This window comes from Argiope bruennichi, chromosome 2, assembly GCF_947563725.1.
Source record: "Argiope bruennichi chromosome 2, qqArgBrue1.1, whole genome shotgun sequence".
In the NCBI taxonomy this organism is placed as follows: Eukaryota; Metazoa; Arthropoda; class Arachnida; order Araneae; family Araneidae; genus Argiope; species Argiope bruennichi.
Window position 1 is genome coordinate 60,975,750 of NC_079152.1, and position 22,029 is coordinate 60,997,778.

The 22,029-nt window shown below is 27.6% G+C and overlaps 1 protein-coding gene across 1 annotated transcript in view; it reads right to left on the reverse strand.

The window, feature by feature from the left end:
* LOC129962201 (multiple epidermal growth factor-like domains protein 10) overlaps positions 1–22,029 on the reverse strand; it is a 66,030-nt gene that overhangs the window by 42,241 nt on the left and 1,760 nt on the right. Inside the window, exons 3-9 of the mRNA XM_056075941.1 lie at positions 19,949–20,049; positions 15,964–16,056; positions 10,639–10,740; positions 9,227–9,371; positions 7,510–7,622; positions 3,052–3,196; positions 220–332 (exon numbers count right to left, since the gene is read on the reverse strand). Of these exons, the coding sequence (XP_055931916.1) occupies positions 220–332; positions 3,052–3,196; positions 7,510–7,622; positions 9,227–9,371; positions 10,639–10,740; positions 15,964–16,056; positions 19,949–20,049 (812 nt within the window). The remainder of the gene's footprint in view (positions 1–219; positions 333–3,051; positions 3,197–7,509; positions 7,623–9,226; positions 9,372–10,638; positions 10,741–15,963; positions 16,057–19,948; positions 20,050–22,029) is intronic.

Sequence of the window (22,029 nt, forward strand, 5' to 3'; positions counted from 1 at the left end):
GAAAAATTGATGCTTCAAAAGCGATAAATCGCCAATTTTTTGCCTACCCATTTTGAGGCTTCACCAATTTATTGCCTACGCATTTTGAGGCTTCAAAAACCTGAAACCAAAGCAACATAATATTCTCACATGATAAAAAATATATATGTATGATTTCAGTATGCTGTACTATTTTTTTAGGTATAATACCAAAAGATAAAACAAAACAATTGTACGTACCAGACTGACAATCACAGTATCCTGTCGAATGATGACATTGAGCTCCATTTTGACACGTGCAGTTTTCCGAGCAGTTTTTACCCCAAGAACCAGCAGGACATATTCTCTCACATCTGTTGAAAAAAAATATTTAGTTTTGACCAAGAAGGAACAAGTAAATTATATTATCAATGTAGAGAAATTTATTCAGTAAGTTAAAATTTTAAATAAATTTATTAAGTTTCATGAAAAAATTTTTTTGAAATTGTTTAAATTATTTCTTAACCTTCTGGTCCGTCGTTTAATTTGTCATCACTGAATTTATCTGATTTCTTCTTTTCTTTTTTTTTATTTCTTCTTAGAATTCGGAGAGGAGAGAATTAGATGGTAAATGATATTGATCTAAATTTATAATGAATGAATATTTAATCTGAAACAAATGAATAATTTTAAACAGAAATAATTTCTTGATTTTGATTTAGTATCGTTTATATTAGCAGACTATAAATTGGTCGGGAAAGAAAAATGATACGTACACACTATATTTACTTTCCCTTTATCAATAATGATTCACAATGTTTTAAGTGGAAAAGAATGCACAATGATTGAATATTATACAACACTTAAAGAATGCGCAATGATTGAATATTATACAACACTTAAAGAATGCGCAATGATTGAATATTATACAACACTTAAAGAATGCACAATGATTGAATATTATACAACACTTAAAGAATGCGCAATGATTGAATATTATACAACAGTTTCATTATATGATAAGCATAACTGCTTATAATGAAAGTTGTAATAGAGTGGGATTTTTTTTTAATGCAAAGATTATTTGCTACACAAAATACAATGCTGAAATGCTCCTATAATCTAAAATTTACTTCAAATTACTTAATAGTGTTTTGAAGCAACGGTTTTCTTCCTTCTATGAGAGGTTTAATAGACTTCAAAAGACAATCAATCAGTACAGACAATCAAGACAGTAAATCTCAATATTTTGAATTCACACCAAAATCCATAAAACCAAATTTAAAACATTTTCATGAATGAAAGATTGCTATCGCCATTTGAAATTCTTTTGAGTATTTTTTTGGGGTCAAAAATTGAGGTTTTTTTTTTATGAAAATGGAAGTAGGGCATACATAATTTTTATTCATTTTGTTTCATTTCTCTCAAAAGACACTTCCAAGTCACAATACTTGCGCCGTTTCTAATGTTCATGAAAAAGAATAAGAAACGATAAGATGCAATTTCCTAATCATTGTACTAAATATAAAATTCTATAAATTTTGCTGTATTTTATGTTTTAACCAACGTAAGTCAACATTTAATGGTTGAGTTTATAAATATTATTTGAGTGCGAGGAAATAACGTGACATGAATTATAGTTTTTCTTTGATCAATCGGTAAAATTTCAATTATTTTTCTAAAAATATTATTTTTTTCTGTTTGCATATGTTAGAAATTGGCTTAAACAGAAAAGATTTCAAGGAATATTATAGATTTAGCATTAGTAATAACAATTTGCTGAGTAGCAAAAGTTATTATTATTAAAAAAAATAAATAATCTAAAAAATATTAAACACATTATTTTGATTTAAAAATCATGATTGAGAAACAAATAAAGAAATTGAAGCATCTTTCCATTGGAGATACTATTATATTCAACATAAGAGCAGCTTTAATGTGATAAGAAATTCTTTGTTTATTTTTCATTTATCATAATCATCATATCATTTATCATGAAGTATAATTAGGGAGTTCGATGACAAACTTAAAAGGAATGACAAATTTAGAAGATTCCTTTAGAAATGAAAGTTATGAAAATGAAATTCAGAAAGGAAAGTTTAAAGCAATTCTAAAAGAAAAAAATTAAAAATGAATAACATATGGAAATAGTAGAGGGCACGTTATTTGGCGATGCCAGGTGTCAAGACAGAGCAGTCTATCAATTGAGTTTCCCTTATCTTACCACTTTTAAGTAGTCACATCAATATTTATGAAATTTTCACTAATAAAACAAGGCTTGGAACACTAAAATCTTAAATAAATTTGTCGCTACAATAACTAGATAGCTTGTATATTTTGTCTGCATATTAACCTATATGTCAGCTAGTTAGTATATAAACCTTGAATTTGTAGAAATTCTATATTTATTCAAGTTATACTAAAACATACAATACATGTTTTTGGAAAAATGTTTAAGAAGATTTGAATTTTCATTTAAAAGTTCCAGCTCAAAACTTCGTAACATGACAATGCTTTAAGCTCCATTCCTCTGTTTTAGTATTATTTTTTAAAAATCTACTCGTAATTATAGCAACGATAATATGCCCACAAAAATTCATTTAATATTGTCGCATTGAGATTGTGCATTATTATAATAACCAAAATAGTAAAAAATATTAGTGCAAAAAATATTTTTAATATTTTTAACTGGTAAAAAAATTGCAGAGAAATGGGGAAAAAATTATTCAAAAGTTAATTACATTGGTGGAAATATAAACTATGTACAATATAATGCTTATTGTAGTTACTGAAGTAAAACTTTAAGATTTTAATTATCGTTTGATTTAAAATGTAATCTAATTTCGGAGCACCTCTCGTAAGTGGAACTTTACTATCCAAAATTAACTAGTGTCAAATTTGGTGATTCTATCTCCAACAGTTAGGTCTTCACTTTAATATTTTTGAATCATGCATTTTATAACACAAAAATTCCATATGGAAGACAGGATACAAACAGAAACATGCTGATATCGAAGTAATTTACAAAAATATAAATCGCCAATAAACAGGCTTTCATTCGGAAATCAAGAAATTATCGTCAGATTCTCATACTTTTCTCCCATATAACCGTCTTCACATATGCAAGCACCAGTAACATGGTGGCAGTGGGAACCGTTCATACAATCGCATCGCTTCGCACAATTTTTTCCATGCGATCCTTTGGAGCAAGGGACATCACATCTGATGCCAGTCCAACCTGATATTGAAAAATAAATATTCGTGCATTAGAAATTCGTAAAAATTTAAAAAAAAGTCTAAAGTATTGAACAATGTAAACAGTTTCTAGAATTTATAGGATAGTAATATATATTCATTTATCTAAATACTCTTATAGTTAAATTTGCTACAAAACTGACTTTATATTGTATTATTTCTTTCGATATAATTGTTAAAAAATTTCTAATAAAACAGAGATGTTTACCGTTTTTACCACCTTTCTGTAATGCGAATACTATTTAAATGAGGTAATTCTGAATTTAATGAGACCACCTGAAGCCAATCGTGATCACATTTTTAAAATAATGAATTGATTACATTATCTCTCGATATGTGTATTTTTTAATTTTTATATTATACTGTGATAAAAAGTTTTGCCCCTTAAATCCATGAAAAGAAATATTTTTTGAGAAATGTATTTATCAAACTTCCAGTTTCTGCTAAAATTATTGTACAAAACTTAATATTATAAAACGCATAAATATATTTTATCTCTTTCCTTTTATTTGTTAAACTCAAAGTCTTTTGGAGTAGGTAATGACCAAGTACCGACTACCTTGTCTCACAAAGACCTATTATAACGTGATTAATATACTATATATCCGAATATTTAATTAATTACTATTTCTTAATTTCAAATTCTCTATCATACAGTTCAAATTTCAATATCAGTTTTCGAAAAAAATCTTCATAGAAAATCTGTATTACTAAAAAAAAATTAACAGAGGCAAAATTATGCCTATATCTTAAAAAAATGCTTTTAATTTCATTATTTCATAATTTTTATCATTTAAAAATGATATCAATTCTGTAATACGACATCAAATCCTTAAAAAGAAATATTTCTGAGCAGTACTTTGATAAACATATTTCCCGTTTTCTGTTAAATTTAATGCATAGAATTACAAACTGCAAATTAAATCAATGCAATTTATCCATTATATTCTATTTATTAAAATAAAAAAAAAATCTTGAAAAGGCTGATAACAAAGTGTTCGTAATTAATATTTATATTTAACAAAGGATTGTACTTTTATCTCATGATTAATGTAACTGAAAGCAAATAGCTGATATTTTTAAGAGCAATCAGTCACAAAATCTAGAACAGATAACTCAAGATATCGTTGAAGAATCTTTGAAAAATTCTTATGCTTCAAGATTCTTTATTTCTAAGGAAGTTAATACACAAAAAATTATTTTAAAATTATGAAGAAGAATTATTGTACAAATATCGATTACTGTTTTGCTTCAGAAAAATAAAACTTATTTGTATATCGTCTACAGAAGAAAAAAGACAATATTTCTAAATATAGGTGCACTTGTAGTAGACTTTAAATAAGGTTTTCTTTAAGATGGATTTTTAATTTAATGTACATAGATTCTTTTTATTTAGAGCAAAATTAAATTCTATTGTTCCGAAAATTGTTTTGCCTATTTAAGAAGCAAGGAGTTTAGTCATTTTAATACTCAAAATATTATTTCCCTCTTTTTAATATATGCCGAGAAAATGTTTTAATGGATTGTGATTACTATTCATTTCTCTAAAATGAAACTGAAAGCTTTGAAGATTCAACAATTACCATTTATTTAACATTTTAGCAATGCAAACTAAACAAATAATAACCAAATTTTCAAAAAAACAGCCTTTATAAATGCGTTTCTTTTTCTTCAGTTTAATTTTCTTTTACTTCGAAATAAGAGGCACTAAATTTGAACTAAGGTCCACAGCGGATTACAGCACTCGTGCTCCGAAGAATATTTATAATTATCACCGAATAATCTCATGAAGAGTTGAACTAACCTGCTGACAATTAAAATGTTTTATATCTATCTTATCTCCTTGTTTACGTCCACGGTTTATTTTATGTATTATATTTTAAAGAGAATGGAATCGATACAATTTCATTTCTCAGTGCCCCTTCCATGAAATTCTATATTTTGATCCTTGAAAATCAGAAAATATTGCACATTTAGGATTTTTATTCACAAAAGATATTTTATTAAAATTTGATTAAGTAACTAGATTTTTAGCTATTGTAGGGATGGAATATATAATATAGTTATTATCTGATTTGTCAAAATTATTTTTTATATCATAATTTTTTCGTAATTTTATAATTATTTTAGTAATATCATAATAATTTCATAATTTTTGAAGTACTTTTAAGCATCGAAATGTAAAAGACATTATAGATATGTTATTTTCATAACATTATACTTGTTCTCTTTGTTTCGTATATGAATCATCCAAATGGAGGCAAGTTCCTTAAAAGCGCTGTGCTTTAAAAGTATAATTATCTCCTTTTATCCTTATCTTTGTTAGAGGTCACATTTCTCAAAATATGTGAATAATTTTCTAAAATATTATTTAGATGAAATTTTTGTAAGAAGTTATAACAATGATTCATATAACAAGTTCCAAATTTCTTATTTTATATGAAACTCAATTTTGAAAGAGTAATTAAATTCTATTGACAAAATTATAAGGGATTTACATTGCATACTAGTTATTTAATATTTTGTATATGTAATAATTTTCTTTTCTGACTTTGAACGTAAAAATCTTAAACTACTTATGATTAAACTATATTTTTTGAAATGGAATCTTTTGATATATATTTTGGCAACACCAACAATTTCTCTGTTCATATGCTAACAACTTTCCCGTAGATTTCTCACCATTTAAACTTTTAAATACATTAAAGAATGTTTTCCTAAGTCTAATGATTTTAATTTTCATAATATTTTATTGCCATCTAACTAAGTATATATTTTACCGTTAAAGTATGAAATCCGTTATTTTATAGAATACCTAGTTATTCCATGAAATAACTGATCGTGTTCGTTAAAGCGTAAAACTCTCTTGTATTTCATGGTTTAACTAGTTATTTCCTAGAATAACGATCTGCAGCCCGTTAAAGTGTAAAATAATCTATATCATATATCTCGCACGACAAATACATTTACATGGGTTTACCGTCCGTATTCCAGTGCCTGAAATTGACAGAGGAAAAGGTGATGCCAAATCTATTTTAGTTATCATCATAAAAATAACCGAAGAAGGATTTTTCCAATTTTGCACAAGAAACGGCCGCATAAAACAATTATATTCCCGATCCCAGTTCAGTGTCTGCGAACTAAAATTAATTAAAATCGAAGAAGTACCGGATGTAGAAATATCGCTCCGGTCGGTTACTACAGCTCAAAGTTTAGGTACTGGTCAGGGATTTAAAAAATGTTCGGGTAAATGTGTGTCAACAAAAAATGCTTTTGTGTTAGAAATAATGTTCTTTGGAATTCCAAGTGTCATTTTAGTAATCCTTGTTGTAACAAATGATTTTATGGTACTTTTCCATAAATACCATTTATACGCTGCATAAATTAGATAAATTGCTTCTTTTTCATTTTAATTGTCTATCATTAGTTTAATTTCATTTTAGATAAATTGTTTATTTTACACTTTAACTGTCTCTCATTAGTTAATTTATAGAATACCTAGTTATTTCATAGAATAACTAGTTTAAGTGTCAAATTAATAACATATTACACACTTTAACGGACATGATCAGTTATTTCATGGAATAACTAGGTATTCTATGAAATAACTGCATTATATACTTTAACGGTAATTATACATCTCTTAAGAAAGAAAATATATATTGGAAGAAGTATAATTAGAATAACGTGCAAAAACAAAATGAGGAAGTTTTCATTGAATATATTTCGAGTATTTAATTTTTTATATTCATTTATTTATTTTGGATTTCAATAAAACACTAAAAATTTATGAATATCATTTGTAAATCTTATTTATATATATATTTTTTAAGAACTTGGTATTGCTGGCTTGGTATTTCATGGTTTTAATTCGCAATTTGCATTCTCTAATAGGGTCTCGAAATAACAAAAAAGTGACTGAAATCTTATTAAAAATACAAAAGACAATAGACAAAAACTAATTATTAAAATTAAAATAGGAAAATAATATTCTGTTAAAATAAAAAGTAAAATATCATCCTTAAAAGAAGAAAACTGTAAATTAATAACACAAAATATTGTTTGAATTTAATTTCGGCACAAAATTTTGAAAAGAACGAAACGAGAAAATTAAACAAGTTAAATCCCAAATATTAGAATGTCAGTGCTGCCGAATATTTGTCACGGGTAATTATGACAAATCTTTAGGGATTGAATAATATACGAAATTGTAATATTTTCATAGCTATAAATTGAGTGAATAAATGTTGCTTAAGAAAAGAATTTGTGGTATAAGGGCAATTATAAAATAAATACCAGCAGAACAGATACACGTTCCGTTGACTGGATTGCATGCAGCGCCATTTCTGCACGAGCAATTTCTTGAACAGTTGTTTCCCCATTGTCCATCTGGGCAGGTTTCGTTGCAACTGGGAAAAAGAAATAAGCTGCCTTATCATCAATAAATATTTTTTTTTTCTATCTGCAAGTTCAGAATTTCAACATAAAAAATAATTTTTGAAAGATATATTTTTATTGGCCTAGCATTGAATCAATCTAATAAGGAAATTAGTTCACTTTTGTTTCTTTCAGTCTACTAGAATAACAAAGAATTCGTGTTTCTTCATGTTTAACTCTGACAGTAATTTAAGACACTAATCAATGATTGATATTTTTATACAACTATTAGTAAAATAAACTTAAAGTATGGCTGAACCAAATTAAATTGAAATTTAGTTTTATCAGTGAAAACTTTTATCCTGTGGTTTTTGATTTTGCATTGAAATAGGAAATAGTTATTCTAATTGTTTTAATTAATTAATGTTTTTAATTAAATTTCTTGCTTTTATCAAAGCAGAAATAGTTAACAGAACCTTTTAATGTATATTGATGTAATTAATTGATTTTGTGCTGTTTCAATGGTAATTAAGGTCACGAATGATTAAAAAAAAGATTGTTTGTTCTCTGAAATGCTGAAAAATTTTAAAAATTGTATAGATTACCTTTAAAAAATTTGTTATTTCACTGTTAAAGATATTTACACTATTTTGAAAGAAATGGTTAAATAAATTCTATAAATTAAATTAAGGACTACTCAGTCTTTGAAACGAGTATCTTGTAAGTAAGCTTTAAGATCTTTACATCTAGAAACTGAGATCTTTACATCTATTGTATTCAAAAACATTCATTTGGATGATTGGCGGTATCAGTGAGGTAATATGTGTGAAATTTAACAACTGTTTTAAGTGTTAAACAAAACTCATGCAATATTTTATTTTCTAATTTTTATCGTACTAAAGTTTTGATTACCAAGAGGTACGTTTATGTACACTTCTTTAAATATAATAATTAGAATTCTATAACGATATTAACCATTTAGAATAAAAGTGAATAAAATAATATGTTCAATATTGATTCTAATTAACTTAACTTATATATTAAAGTAAACATATCTAATTTCTTTTAATGTCTGGAATAATACAATGAGACAGAGATGTAACAATTTACATCAAGAAAAAACAGCACAGCTATATAATTCATTATTTTTTATTAATATCAATATTTTAAAATTTTAACAAAAGAAGTCAAAACATTATTTTGTGTTTACTCAATTTATCATTATGAAATATTTTATAATAAAGAAGTAAAATTAATATGTCTTTGGAAATTCATTAATCATCAAATCAGTTGGAAAACAGAGGAATATCACGAAAATTGCTGTATAATTAAACAGGAGGAAAGAAAATGAGATGATTTACTCGCCGCCAAATAATTTATTTAGTTAATTGTTTGTTTCTCTAATTACCATTACTGATTTATAATTACTAATTTTGTCACCTCCAATTACATTTGTTTCATGCCACTATTTTAATTTTTGATTCAAAGCAATTATATCATTCCGTTTTAAACAAATAACAATATAAAGATTAATATGCAATTATATATAAGAATAAATAGCACTGGAAAATTAGTATTTTTTCTGGACATGGATTTATTACTTAAAAAGAATTTTAAAGAGAATGTAACTCCATACATTGTTCCTAAATATCCTGAAGTACAATTGCAAGAACCATCTGAACCATTACATTCAGCACCATTTTGGCACATGCATTCCTCTGAGCAATAAAATCCGAAAGTGTTATTTTTGCAAGGAATATCACAAAAGCGACCTTTCCAACCTAAGGATAAAGAAAATAAAAGTTACAACTTTGCATTCGTGTATTTATTCATTAATTTATGAAAGCCATAGTCCATAGTATATAATATTTTTTTAAATGGATCATTCATTATTTGAATGAAGAAAGAAAAAATTACCATGGATTTTGTTCATGTCAATTTTCAGAATCTACTAATCCCATTTCAGTGTCCAATCTACGTATTTCAGTGTGTAATTCTTACATTAATTCAAAACAATATTGCAAAGTACAAGAATATAGAAAGAAATTCAACAGTGATTGAAACTATTTCAAAAATTTTGCATGAGTTAGAATTTTTGCAAATTCATTATTTTAGTTATCATTCTTTTGATTGAAAAAGTCAGTTTCATTTGTTTTCACATAATGGGAATATGATTCTATGGTAGAACATGGATAATTCATTAATACATTAATTCAGATGCATGATCTATATTAATCTATTTTCAAGAATATTGATAGATTTGTATTTATAAGTTTTAAGTATCGAAAATATAAGGGTAAACTGGAAAGTTCTGTTCAAATACAGGCTTACAAATTGTATGGAATAGCAGAAAAACGTACTCTAAATCGTAGAGTGGAGGAAAATAGCAGCCAATCAGTTGTTTACATGCAAGAGGGTATAAAGTATCTTAATATTTTCAGGACAGAATCTAAAACAGTTTAATTATATAATTTCTGACATATAAGTCAAATAATTGGATTTGGCAAGCGATAAATCTCAAATAAATTTATTACAGAATTTTTCTCTTCACTTAAGTGTTTTTTATGTGATTTAATAATATATTTTTGAATTTGTGTATAAGTTTGTGTCCTTGTTCAGTTAATACTCGTAGTTAACTTTTAAGTCCACAACTTAAACTCATACTCATACTTTTGATATCATTAATTTCATCTTAGCATGAAATTTTTTCTTCTATTATTCAAATCTGAAAGAAATATCAAATTTTAAAATAAAAAAAATAAAAAAAAAAGATGAATACAAGAATATAGAAATCGTTTCCATATAACTCAATATTATTAATATTATTTCGTTACATAGAGAATAAAAGTTATACAAAGGATTCCTTAAAACTATTCACAACTTATTGTTTTATGAATTTAAAATTATTTGTATTCTTTCCACATTTATATTTCTTTATTTATATTAACAAAATTAATATCTAAATCATTGCGAAATTGTAAGCAGAAGTTTTATGAAAAGGAGGAACAAATAAAATTATAATATTGAATACAAAATATAGCTTTTTACCATTTGTACAGTTGCAACTACCCGTGAAAGGCGAACATATAGCTCCGTTTTGGCATGGACAGTTATAAATGCAGTTAGGGCCATAATGATTTGAGTCGCAACCTGAAAATGCATTTAATTTGAATTATAAAATAGAATATCCTTTTTCAGGTGTAATTTCAAAGAATGGCAGTTAAGATATTTGAATTACTTATTATGGGTAAATTAGTTAAAAGAAAAAGAATTATATAAATTTCTTAGAAAAATACATATATCTATTGTAAAGCCCTGATCTAGACTGATCAAATAACGAAGCAGAATTTCCAGACAATTCTTTATTTTACAGCCCTATATATACAGAGAACAACTTGTTCTAATCTTGGTTAAATAAATAGTTATTTACACCTGTAGTAGGAGATACAACAGTCAAAGTCGAAGGGTTTTCTGGAAACTAAATTCTTTATCTCGTCAACAAAACCATTCCAGTGGTAGTTTCTCAGACTCAGAACTCCTAGGCGTAGTCCAACAGTTCCTGCAATTCGTTTCTTTTCTCCTCCCTAAAAAAAATCTTCGGCGACAATCTCTGCCTCTTAATTTACATTGGCCATTTGAGCTCTCCTTCGGCCAATCGGGGTTCAGCCATTTGTTCTCTCAGCGGCGTCAGTGGGTCGTGGGAAGGTACTTAGACAAAGAGAAACATCTAGCATCCAGATGTTTGGACACCCCTTTCTCTTTGAAGGTGCTATCAATACCTCTGGGACGAGGAATTCCATATGTGGTCTTTCATTGTAGTCACTAATGAAGAGATGCGAGACCACCCAGGTGAAAAGATCCACCATCTGGCTATCCCGAGGAGTTTAGTAAGTAACAGCGACGACACAAGGAATCAGTACAACACAATGTCTTATCACTACTGGGAAACGGGGAATGTTACAGTACAATCCGAAAAAAGAAAGGAACCACCCTGCTCTGCAGTCGATTATCATATATGAAAGCTAAAATTGCCATTTTAAAGATAGTATCATATACTAAAAGATTATACGATAATGTATTCATAGGTGATTGTTTATATATTTAAAATCGCACAAACGTTGATCTTTTCTACAGTTGTATCCTTTCTTGATGTCATGAATATATTTTGCTTGGAACATTTAATCAGAATACAAGTTTTAATTTATATACCACAACTATATGGAAGATATTTGAAATTTTCTGTGAAGGAATTCTTTCTGTTCATATATGTTTTAGGTTTAAGTATTCTATAGACGTCGGTAAGAGTATATTTTATTTTTGTGGTATTTTAAAATCGTCTGCAAAATAAGACCATATATATATATATATATATATATATATATATATATATATATATGTATATATATATTGTATTTTTACTTTGTGGTTTTTTTCTAATTTGTTATTTTGTATTTCCTTTCTGTTAAAATGGTATATCTCTTGAGCATAATTTCGGGGGATTTTCGGGTCACGAGGAATCATTATTAGACTTAATGTCTGTATGTCCTCACAGAAAAAAATCCCTTTATTTGAATCCCTGCCTGAGGGTGACCCTTGAAAAAGTCTTCAGGCCGGATTCTTTTTTAATATTTTTTAATAATTTTTTTGGTTTAATTTTTATTTGATTTTTTTTCCTATTAACTTGATTCTAATACTTTTGTATATATATATATATATATATATATATATATATATATATATATAGGGTGGTCATAAAAAACTTAGCCTATATATGAAACCCTAGCGGCCTATCCACACACACAGTTGCAGAATTCCGTTATTCCTGAATTGCAGCTACGAAATGTCATTAGGGACATTGTATGGATGCAAGATGGGGCTCCTCCACACGTCGCCCAATGTGTTTGACTAGTGCTGCAACAACACTTTGCTGATAGAGTCATCTCTAGTAACTTTGCAGTTTCGTGGCCACGGCGATACCCCGACTCATTCCTATGGATATCTGGTTTTAGGGTTATCTGAAATCTAAGGTGTACACGCCTGGTACACGAGATGTGTCAGAATTGCAAGATGCCGTAACACGTGAAGTTATGCAGATTCCTCCTGTCATGTTACGTTCGGCATTGGTGTCCACAATCTCATAAATGCAATGCGTTGTCGCCTGCGAAGATGAACACGCTGAAAACCTGCAATTATAACTTCCCATTACAATAAAAATATTTTTTCTCCTTCCTCTCTGTGTTGTCATTAGTCCTTTATAATGCTCTTCTTTGCAAATGCTTTACGACGGCAATTTTCGTCACACTCTAATCGTTCCAACGCTATTTGTGGTTTTTCAATACGCTGATCAATTTGAGCAAGGAAAAAGTGGGTGTTGCCATTCGAAAATTTCAAAATTCTCTCACTGTAACCGTAACCGTGAACCCTGTGTTGTTTAGAATCATCACAATCTCCAGCGCATACCTTCAAACAACCATGTCTGAAATTTTGGTTCGATTGGTTGAGCGGATAGGCCGCTAGGGTTTCATATATAGGGGAAGTTTTTTTTGACCACCCTTATATATATATATATATATATATATATATATATATATATATATATATATATATATATATATATATATATATAAACTTTATTTTACGAGCATAAAAAAGTGCATCTCATTTATTGATAAATTTTAATTGGTTTTCTTCCATGTTGCATTGGCAATTTAATGTTCTATGCAAATGCGTTTCGATTGCGAAAGATTTAATTGTATGAATACACGTATAAAGAATATACATACAGATTATTTGTTTATTAATGATGTGGAACACAAATTCATGAGCATCATTCTAAATGTATATTCATTTATTCTACATATCTTTGATTTCTTGATATGTAGAATTTTCTAAGGTTATTATTCATCGTATATTTTGCTGCTCCTGATATGATTAAAATTTAAAAAATAAATTTATTATAATTATGAGAATTCAATAAAGTTTTCAGTTTTTAAATGTTACAAATGCACTGAAAATCAAGAATCTACACAACAGACCTGTGCTGGTTAAATATTTTATTTAAATAATATAGTTAGTCATGTAGACAAATTTTTAAAAAGTAAGTTTTATTTAGGATGAAAGCTAAAATATGTCATTTCAGAAATGTGAAACGCAGGATTTCATAAGCTCCAACTTTTTAATGATATTTCAATTCCCTCTAAACTATCTGCCTAAAAAAGTTTTAAATAAAAACTAAAGTTTCAAAATAATATCTTAATACTTCCGACTAGTCATAAAGTAAAAATGAATTTAATAGTTATTGCAAATGATAGCAACTAATAACTTTTGCAGAATGTCATTCAGAATTTTATTTTTAATCCTAAATAATAAAATCATTAAGTACACTAAACTTTTATCATGTTTCCATAAAAATGATTAATGTGGTAAAAACTATTTAATGCTTAGATTAAATTGTTTGAATACATATATTTTTCTGTTTAAAAGCCTTTTAATGTTCCGATAAAAAACATTAAATATATTTTCATAGAATTCAGAGTTTCCATTATTTCTTCTTTATATGTGCTTATATCAAATTGTAAAGCCGAAATTAAAGTATTAAATGAAATAAAATAAACAGAGTTTTTACTTTTTTATTCATTGGTGAACGTTTTAACTCTCAGATTAAAATGTAAAAAGTTTCAATTATTTACCAGGCATTCCGTATTTACACATGTATACATTAAAAATACAAAACTCAGCAACTAAATTTTGGTTCAGTTGTCAGGAAAATTATAATGTTTAAGATTATATCTTTAAGCATTTGATATCAAATTTGATAAATTCGTTCTAATTTTTAAATATTTAGATTAATTCATATTATCAACATTTCAATGATGTCTCTAGCTACAAATTATATTTTTAGAGTTTTTTTTAATTTTTTTAAATTTAATTCATACTATTTTTATGTCATTATAAATGATGGTAACTCTTAGCATATTTATAAAATGCGTCCTGTTTTGAAGAAGAAAAGGCTACATACGGGATTTATTTTTATTTTTCCTTCAATTCATAAACTCATTAAAGATTCAAAATTTTCAGCATTTATGGCTGGTATTGGACATTCTTCTTGGTTATGTTTCATCATAATTATAAAAAAATGGGTAACCACAAATATAGAAAGCTATCAAAAATGAATGAATTTTATGCTTATTTTTTCAATTTGATGATCAAAGGAGCATAAAATTGTATTTTATATCTATCTTCAACGTAAAATAATTCGAAGATTGAATTATTTAGTTTTTGTTCTATTGCACTTAACAAAATATCATCAAGTATATTTAGCACTCCATTGCTATTTTAATAGGACAATACTGTTGAATTATTTTGATTTGTTGAACTTCGCTTCTTTATTTATTTCCTTAAAACGGTTGTATTTTTTATCTTATAAATATTATTTATTTCCTTAAAACGGTTGTATTTTTTATCTTATAAATATTATTTATTTCCTTAAAACGGTTGTATTTTTTATCTTATAAATATTATTTATTTCCTTAAAACGGTTGTATTTTTTATCTTATAAATATTATTTATTTCCTTAAAACGGTTGTATTTTTTATCTTATAAATATTATTTATTTCCTTAAAACGGTTGTATTTTTTATCTTATAAATATTATTTATTTCCTTAAAACGGTTGTATTTTTTATCTTATAAATATTATTTATTTCCTTAAAACGGTTGTATTTTTTATCTTATAAATATTATTTATTTCCTTAAAATGGTTGTATTTTTTATCTTATAAATATTATTCTTCCTTAAAACGGTTGTATTTTTTATCTTATAAATATTATTTATTTCATATGATTTCCGAAATGATATACCATTTATTTATACATTAGGATTTAGATAATTTTATTGTATTGATTAAATTTTATTAGTAATTTAAATTTGAAACAATTCTAAAGCTGACTACTGTGTGTCCTACATGTTGCTATTGAAATTTAAATCTAATGTTTGTTTTTTCCAAAATAAATGTCAATCTTGGGAAAATATTGCGAAATTCAAAATCAACACTATGAATTTCTCCAAAATCACTGAAATATTGCCAGCAAAAAAATCAGTATTGAACTGTGTAATACTTCATTGAAAAAAAATAACTTTTAATAAAATCAATCTATTAAATCATTGTAATTTTGCCCAAATTAGCAAGTAGCCTAGAAAAAACGTTGTATTATTGACAATGCAATTTTTTTTTATGTCAGTTTACCTTACGGTGAATTAATGATATCAAAGCTTTGCAAAATCGTTGTCGTCTTTTATAGAGTTCTCTCATTTCTTCAATTAACTATTTCTTTGAATGGAATCTATATAAAAACATGGAATGTTACAATACATACTTTCCTCACAATTCTCTCCTTTCCATCCTGTATAACATCTACAAACATCTGGTTCCAAGCACCTGCCTCTGAAACAGCCTTTTGCACACACAGCTGTAAATCAAATTCAAATTCAAATGTTTATTTACAACTTAAAAACAATGCCTTCATCTTTGTTTGTAAAAACTTTAATAGTAATATAAAATTATCCAGATATTTAGTAGCTATAAAAAATATTCCTGTTATGCGAGTAGTAATGTTCAACGAACGGAACTGAAATTTTAAATGCAGGTAATGTTTAAAGTGTATGTTCAAAAACGATGTAAAAAACACAATTTCTTACAATCAATTCTTAATTCAAAATTTCTGAAATGTTTACTGACTTGTTTAATATATTTTGACAAATCTTAAACATATTTTGCCTGAGGTTTCATATCATCACATGATTATTTAAAACAACTTTTCTTCTTCTCCATGCTGTAATTCTACTGTTAACTACTACGCAAATGATATTGCCTGAATCAATTTTTCTTAGATTTTATTTCCTAAAGCGATCGCATAGATAAGCTTCCTGGCATTATCTGACCATTTTCTTTGACCTTTTCCTTCAAACTCTTTCATTAACTTTGACATAGTTTCCAAAAGTAAAAAAAGGTAAGTTTCATTCATATGACCCATACTACCCAATTTTGTCATGGCCCCTGCTACCCTAATATGATGAAGAATGAAGTCGACTGAAGAAAGCGAGATAAAACTCGAATGAAGCTTAATCGGAACAAAATGCGCAAAATCATTGTACCAGTATCAAGCTTTTATTCAACCTAATAATAATACAATTATCCATCCAAATTTATATATGAAGCAACCATAGGTACATTTCCAATAAAGATATTGTTACAGTGAGCTGCAAGTAACGTTGCATTTAGCTGCGGATGGTGAGTGTTGTAAAGAACCTGCCTACTTTGGAGTCGTAATGAATTGTCAACTACTAACATACCATGGATACACGAAGAAGCATAGATTTTTCGACGTTCCATATTAAGCCTGTGGTGGAAGGAAGATCGTTATGATCCATGCAGTGGAAGCAACAAGACTTATTTTTCAGGAGCATTTCTTTAATGATCACATTTCACACAAAACACGAAAGACAAGACAAGGCATTAACACACGCACACCTCTACAGAACAGCATCTCCTTATTATTCACAATCGCGATACGCTATGGGATGCGTGCCTAATCATGCATCTCCATCTATTATTCAAAAGAGAAGATTTTGTAATGCAACTGCTACATCTCATTTTTCCACAGTAACGGCGAGGTTTATTCTGTCCTAGTCGCCTTTGGTAGGGGGGGGGGGTATCGGTTTTATTAAGTTGAGACAAACCGCTCAGGCGTAATTTCATGTGCATGATTCTATGGAAGTTCCGTCAATATAAAAATCGTATTATTTTACTTTTTTTTAAGCACATTCTCTTTATTGGGTACTTGACCGTTTCTAATGGAGACATCATAGCGTCATTATAAATACAGTTGTTTGGTACATCTTTTTTCTTACTTTCTCTGTATTGCAAATCCAGTATATATTCATAACAAATACATATATTAAGTAGAATCCTTCTGCTTTAGCTTTCAAGAATGGGAAAATTTCGCACGATGAAATAATTTATGAAGAATTAAAAATGATTTAAATTTCAAGGGCGGCAATGTAATTTAAAGTTGAAAATGCGAGTATTTCGTAGTTTTTTAAAAATATTTTAAAAATTAAGAAACATTTGCAAATTATTAAATTGGAACGATTAAAAAACTATTTTTTTTATTAAAGTTAGTAATCGTATTTTAAAAAGATTTAAAAACGATTTTAAAAAGATTTTCTGGATTTAAAAACCATGTTTTTGCAATATTATTTTCAGATATTATTACACAAAAACACCAAAATTTTGCTTAACTTTTAAATAATTAATATTCAAACTAAAATTTAAAAAAATCTCTCTGAAGTACCCATTTTTATTGTTCGAGCTATTTCTGTACCAAATTTGAACGCTGTAATTTAAGTGCCCAAGCCCCAGCCAACACACCCAAGCATTCATCTTTATTTTTATTAATATCTTAGGAAAATAATAAAATCAAAGATTAAAATTAAAATTCCTAATATATATATATATATATATACAACTCTGTCTTCTAAGATGTTTCTGCTTTAAACATACCAAAAAATACTCTTAACGAAATAAATAGTTAAAGTATTTTCTTTTTAATATTTTGTTCATTAAATAAGGTTTTGTAATAAAGAAAAGGAAATTTAAAATATGTATTGCCTTTAGAAAACCAAAATGCTCTTTATCCTTTTTTTTTTTTTCATAGCTAAAAAGTAAAAAAAATGTGTAAAATTCAAAGACATAATAGAATAACGGAGTTCAATTCAAATAATTTAAGAGTAATACTTATATATTTAAGTTATGAAACAGAATTAATAAAAGAGATTAATTTGCAATCATCTTGATATACATTTCTGCATATATGTTAAACAAAACAAAAAACAAGATCCGATTAAAATGTATTGAGTTTCAAATGAAGTTTGATTTAATTCAGGAATCAAATTGTTTGCAAAAACGGGCTTCATTAATTTCTGAGGTAATTTTTGAGTATGAAATGAAACTTTCAGATAATTGACTATAATTTTATTCTTATAAAAGAATCATATACTCGTTGAACTTAAATTACGACATTTAAATAAGCAACAAGGAATTTTAATATGATAATTGGTCGCAAAAGGTTTCTCTGGTAAACGAGCTATTATTCAAATTTTATTAATTAATTTCAAACGGATCCAATTGTTTATTTTTGGAAATAAACAATATTTAATGAGATTAATTATTTAATGAGATTAATTATTAACATTATTTTCGCAGTTTAAATGGAAAATAAAAGCATTTAATGATCATTAAAACTAATCATTTTTTCAATATTTGTTTAGATTTAATTGTGTTTATTATGTGGCTGAAAAATAATTGTTACATGCTTGATGGTTCAGCGTAAATGTGTCCACCAAGCTCTAGTTATCTAAATTGTTATACTTTTCCCGTTTTTTACATTTATTACATTCATTTGTGCTTCTCCCAGGAGGCACCTCAGAAATGGAGATCCGAAGTTTCCAATATGGTGGTTGGCTGGAGTCGCTTGGTTTGGTTTGGTTATATTAACGTCCCGTTTGAAACAACACTAGGGCTATTTTGGGACGGACCTCGTAATTTTGAACCGCGGTCGGATGACGAGGACGACACCTGAGCTGGCACCCCCCTCTCCACACCACACCACACCAGTGGGGATGGCCGGAGTCGCATTGATGTGTACAGAAATAGTGTGGGATTCACTATTTTCTATTGATAACGAGATGTACCACCTACGGTACGGGTTGTACAGTGGCCAGAGATGTCGTTTAGGGTTCAACCGTAGTCCCCACTTGCAGATGCTGCGTCCCGATAATTCAAAATTTCCTTGTGCCTTCGGATTAGTCTTTAATGATATTCGCGTGCCCCTTCATGCACAGAATGATCATGCATTTCGAATATTAAATAAGCATTTATTGGTATGCGAAATAACTCTTTAACTCAAATTATTCAAGAAAATATTCTAAATCACAGTTATTTCTCTACTAATATTGAAAATTAATTAATGTAATTGTTAAAGACGCTTGACAAATAACTTGGTATGAGAATTCAATTTATCGCTTTTAAAGTTCGATTGCCTCTAACCACACATTAAAAATATTATGCATGAGATGTATATATATTAGAAGGGATACTATTTTGTTCTCTTACCTTCAAATCCCCAGATTTTCATCATGATAAACATCACGATGAACATTAAATGCCTTATGAATTAGCTCGAATTATTATGTTCAGAATTATTTATGCTATCTTGTTTGAATTGCAGGAATTTTTGGAACAAAAATAGTGAAATAGATTATGAATCTGGAATAGGATGATTCAAAACATGAAGTACTCACGTTTGCATATGGAATCTGACATTCCATATCCTGGACAACATTGCTTAATTACACGTTGTCTCACTTCAGATGTCATCTTGTAACCAGTTCTCATCACACTTCTACAAAACAATAAAAAAATAGATTCAAGCTATAAATGGCAGAAAATTCCTTGCTCAGAATCGTAATAAATTTTAAAATGATATCAAATCAGATAAAATGCTTGAGCTTTGAAACTGTAAATTACAGTTTATGTGCGAAAATGTGTTTTGATGATCCTTCATTTTGATATTACATTGTTTCGAATCCATTCTCTACTTTTAAAATTTGATGAAGTGCTATAATTTGTCCCTTCAAGTTATCATTTGCCAGTTGTAACCAAAATTAATTATAAAAAAAATAATGGTCTCTCCGAAACTTTTCCGATTAACTTGTATTAAAGATATTATCTCTCTTTTTCCTCGCATACAATCATGAATAAGAATATGCTTAGAGTACTTAGATTTTTATTTTCAAAGCTCTGAATATGAGAGTTTTGTACTTCGTAGCAAAATGAAGAAAATCAAATATGCATTTTGAACGAATTTGGTTCAACGAATTGTAGCTAAAATATGACACAGAATTGGTTTTTCGGTTACAAATTCACTTACCATATTTCATTTATTTAAATCATTGCATTTAAGTAATGCCAAAATGCGAACCAGCTATTAGCACACCCTTCAAAAGATTCAATACACAATTTGATAAGTAAAATTTGATAAATACACTTAAGATGCTAAACCTATGTACCAATTTTTGTCCCTCTAGCATTTTATTTTTTGTAGTTATAGCATTCAATTGTGTTCGGAGAACCGTGATTCAATTTTTATGAAAGAATTTCTCTCAAAATTTTACTGATATTTACAAAGTTGATATAAATACTTCATACCAAATTTCGTGTTCACTCACGGACCTAATTCTAATTAGTGCGAGTGGTTTCTTCAAACCATTCTCGTAAACTCTTCATTTAGGCCTTAACTCCCTCCTGGCATAAAATTGCTGGTCTTGAGTAAAGCCGCGAATTACTTGCATGGTATTGGCAAACAATAGTTACAAATTATAGATCATTAGCATGAATTTATTATTTTTGTTGAATTTATCCTGTAAATATCCTGTTGATATCTGTTGTAATATCCTGTATGTTGAAATATCCTGTAAATATCTTTTTTCCGACTGATTGAAAACAAAATTGACACAGAACAACAGTCGTTTACACGAGATCTCATATCTAATTTCATAGATTTATATCTTTGCCTTTATAAGTTATTGCTTTTACGTGTATACGAATGAAATACTAACAGACGGTTAACAGACCTTTGATATATCTGATTTAGGTACTAAATCTATGTACCAAATTTTATCTACGTTTGCAGTTGCTACGTTTTGCAGTTATTGAATTCATTTCTACACGGATAACGAAAAGACGGGCATCTTCTGAATAGATATCGTTCAAAATTTGACGGAAATATACAAAATTTGGTTTAAAGATTATATTTCAAATTTCATATATCTAATTCAAAATGTTTTTGAGTTATCGTGTACACAGACGGACAGACACAATGCCTAAACCTGTTTTAACTCAGAGAAGTCTGTATATCGTACAAGATATTTTTCTTTTCTTTTTTTATTCTGAGAAGTTTCCAGCGTTGATATCCTTCATGAAATTTTGTAACAATTACAATGCGTCCTCCTAGCAAATTTCATATATGAAATGGCAAAAACGTTTTATAATTATTATTTCAGCATTTTCAATATAAAAATATTTAAAAACACTTTTTATCAAAGAGAATAAAACTTATTTTCATCCAGCTTTTTACTTATTTGCAGGAAGATTTTTTTTCTATAGAAATAATATTTTTAGTACTTATACTTTATAAAGTGCAAATAAAATTCTAAAAACAAAATTTAGTTATAGATAAAAGCTTAATTTAATGGATCCTCTTTCCATTTTCTACACATGATTCAATGTTCAAGTAACTTATTTTTAAGAAGTTACAAAAAATACTAATTATTGTTTAATTATTTTAATAAAAATAAGTCATTACACATAAGTTATTTTTACT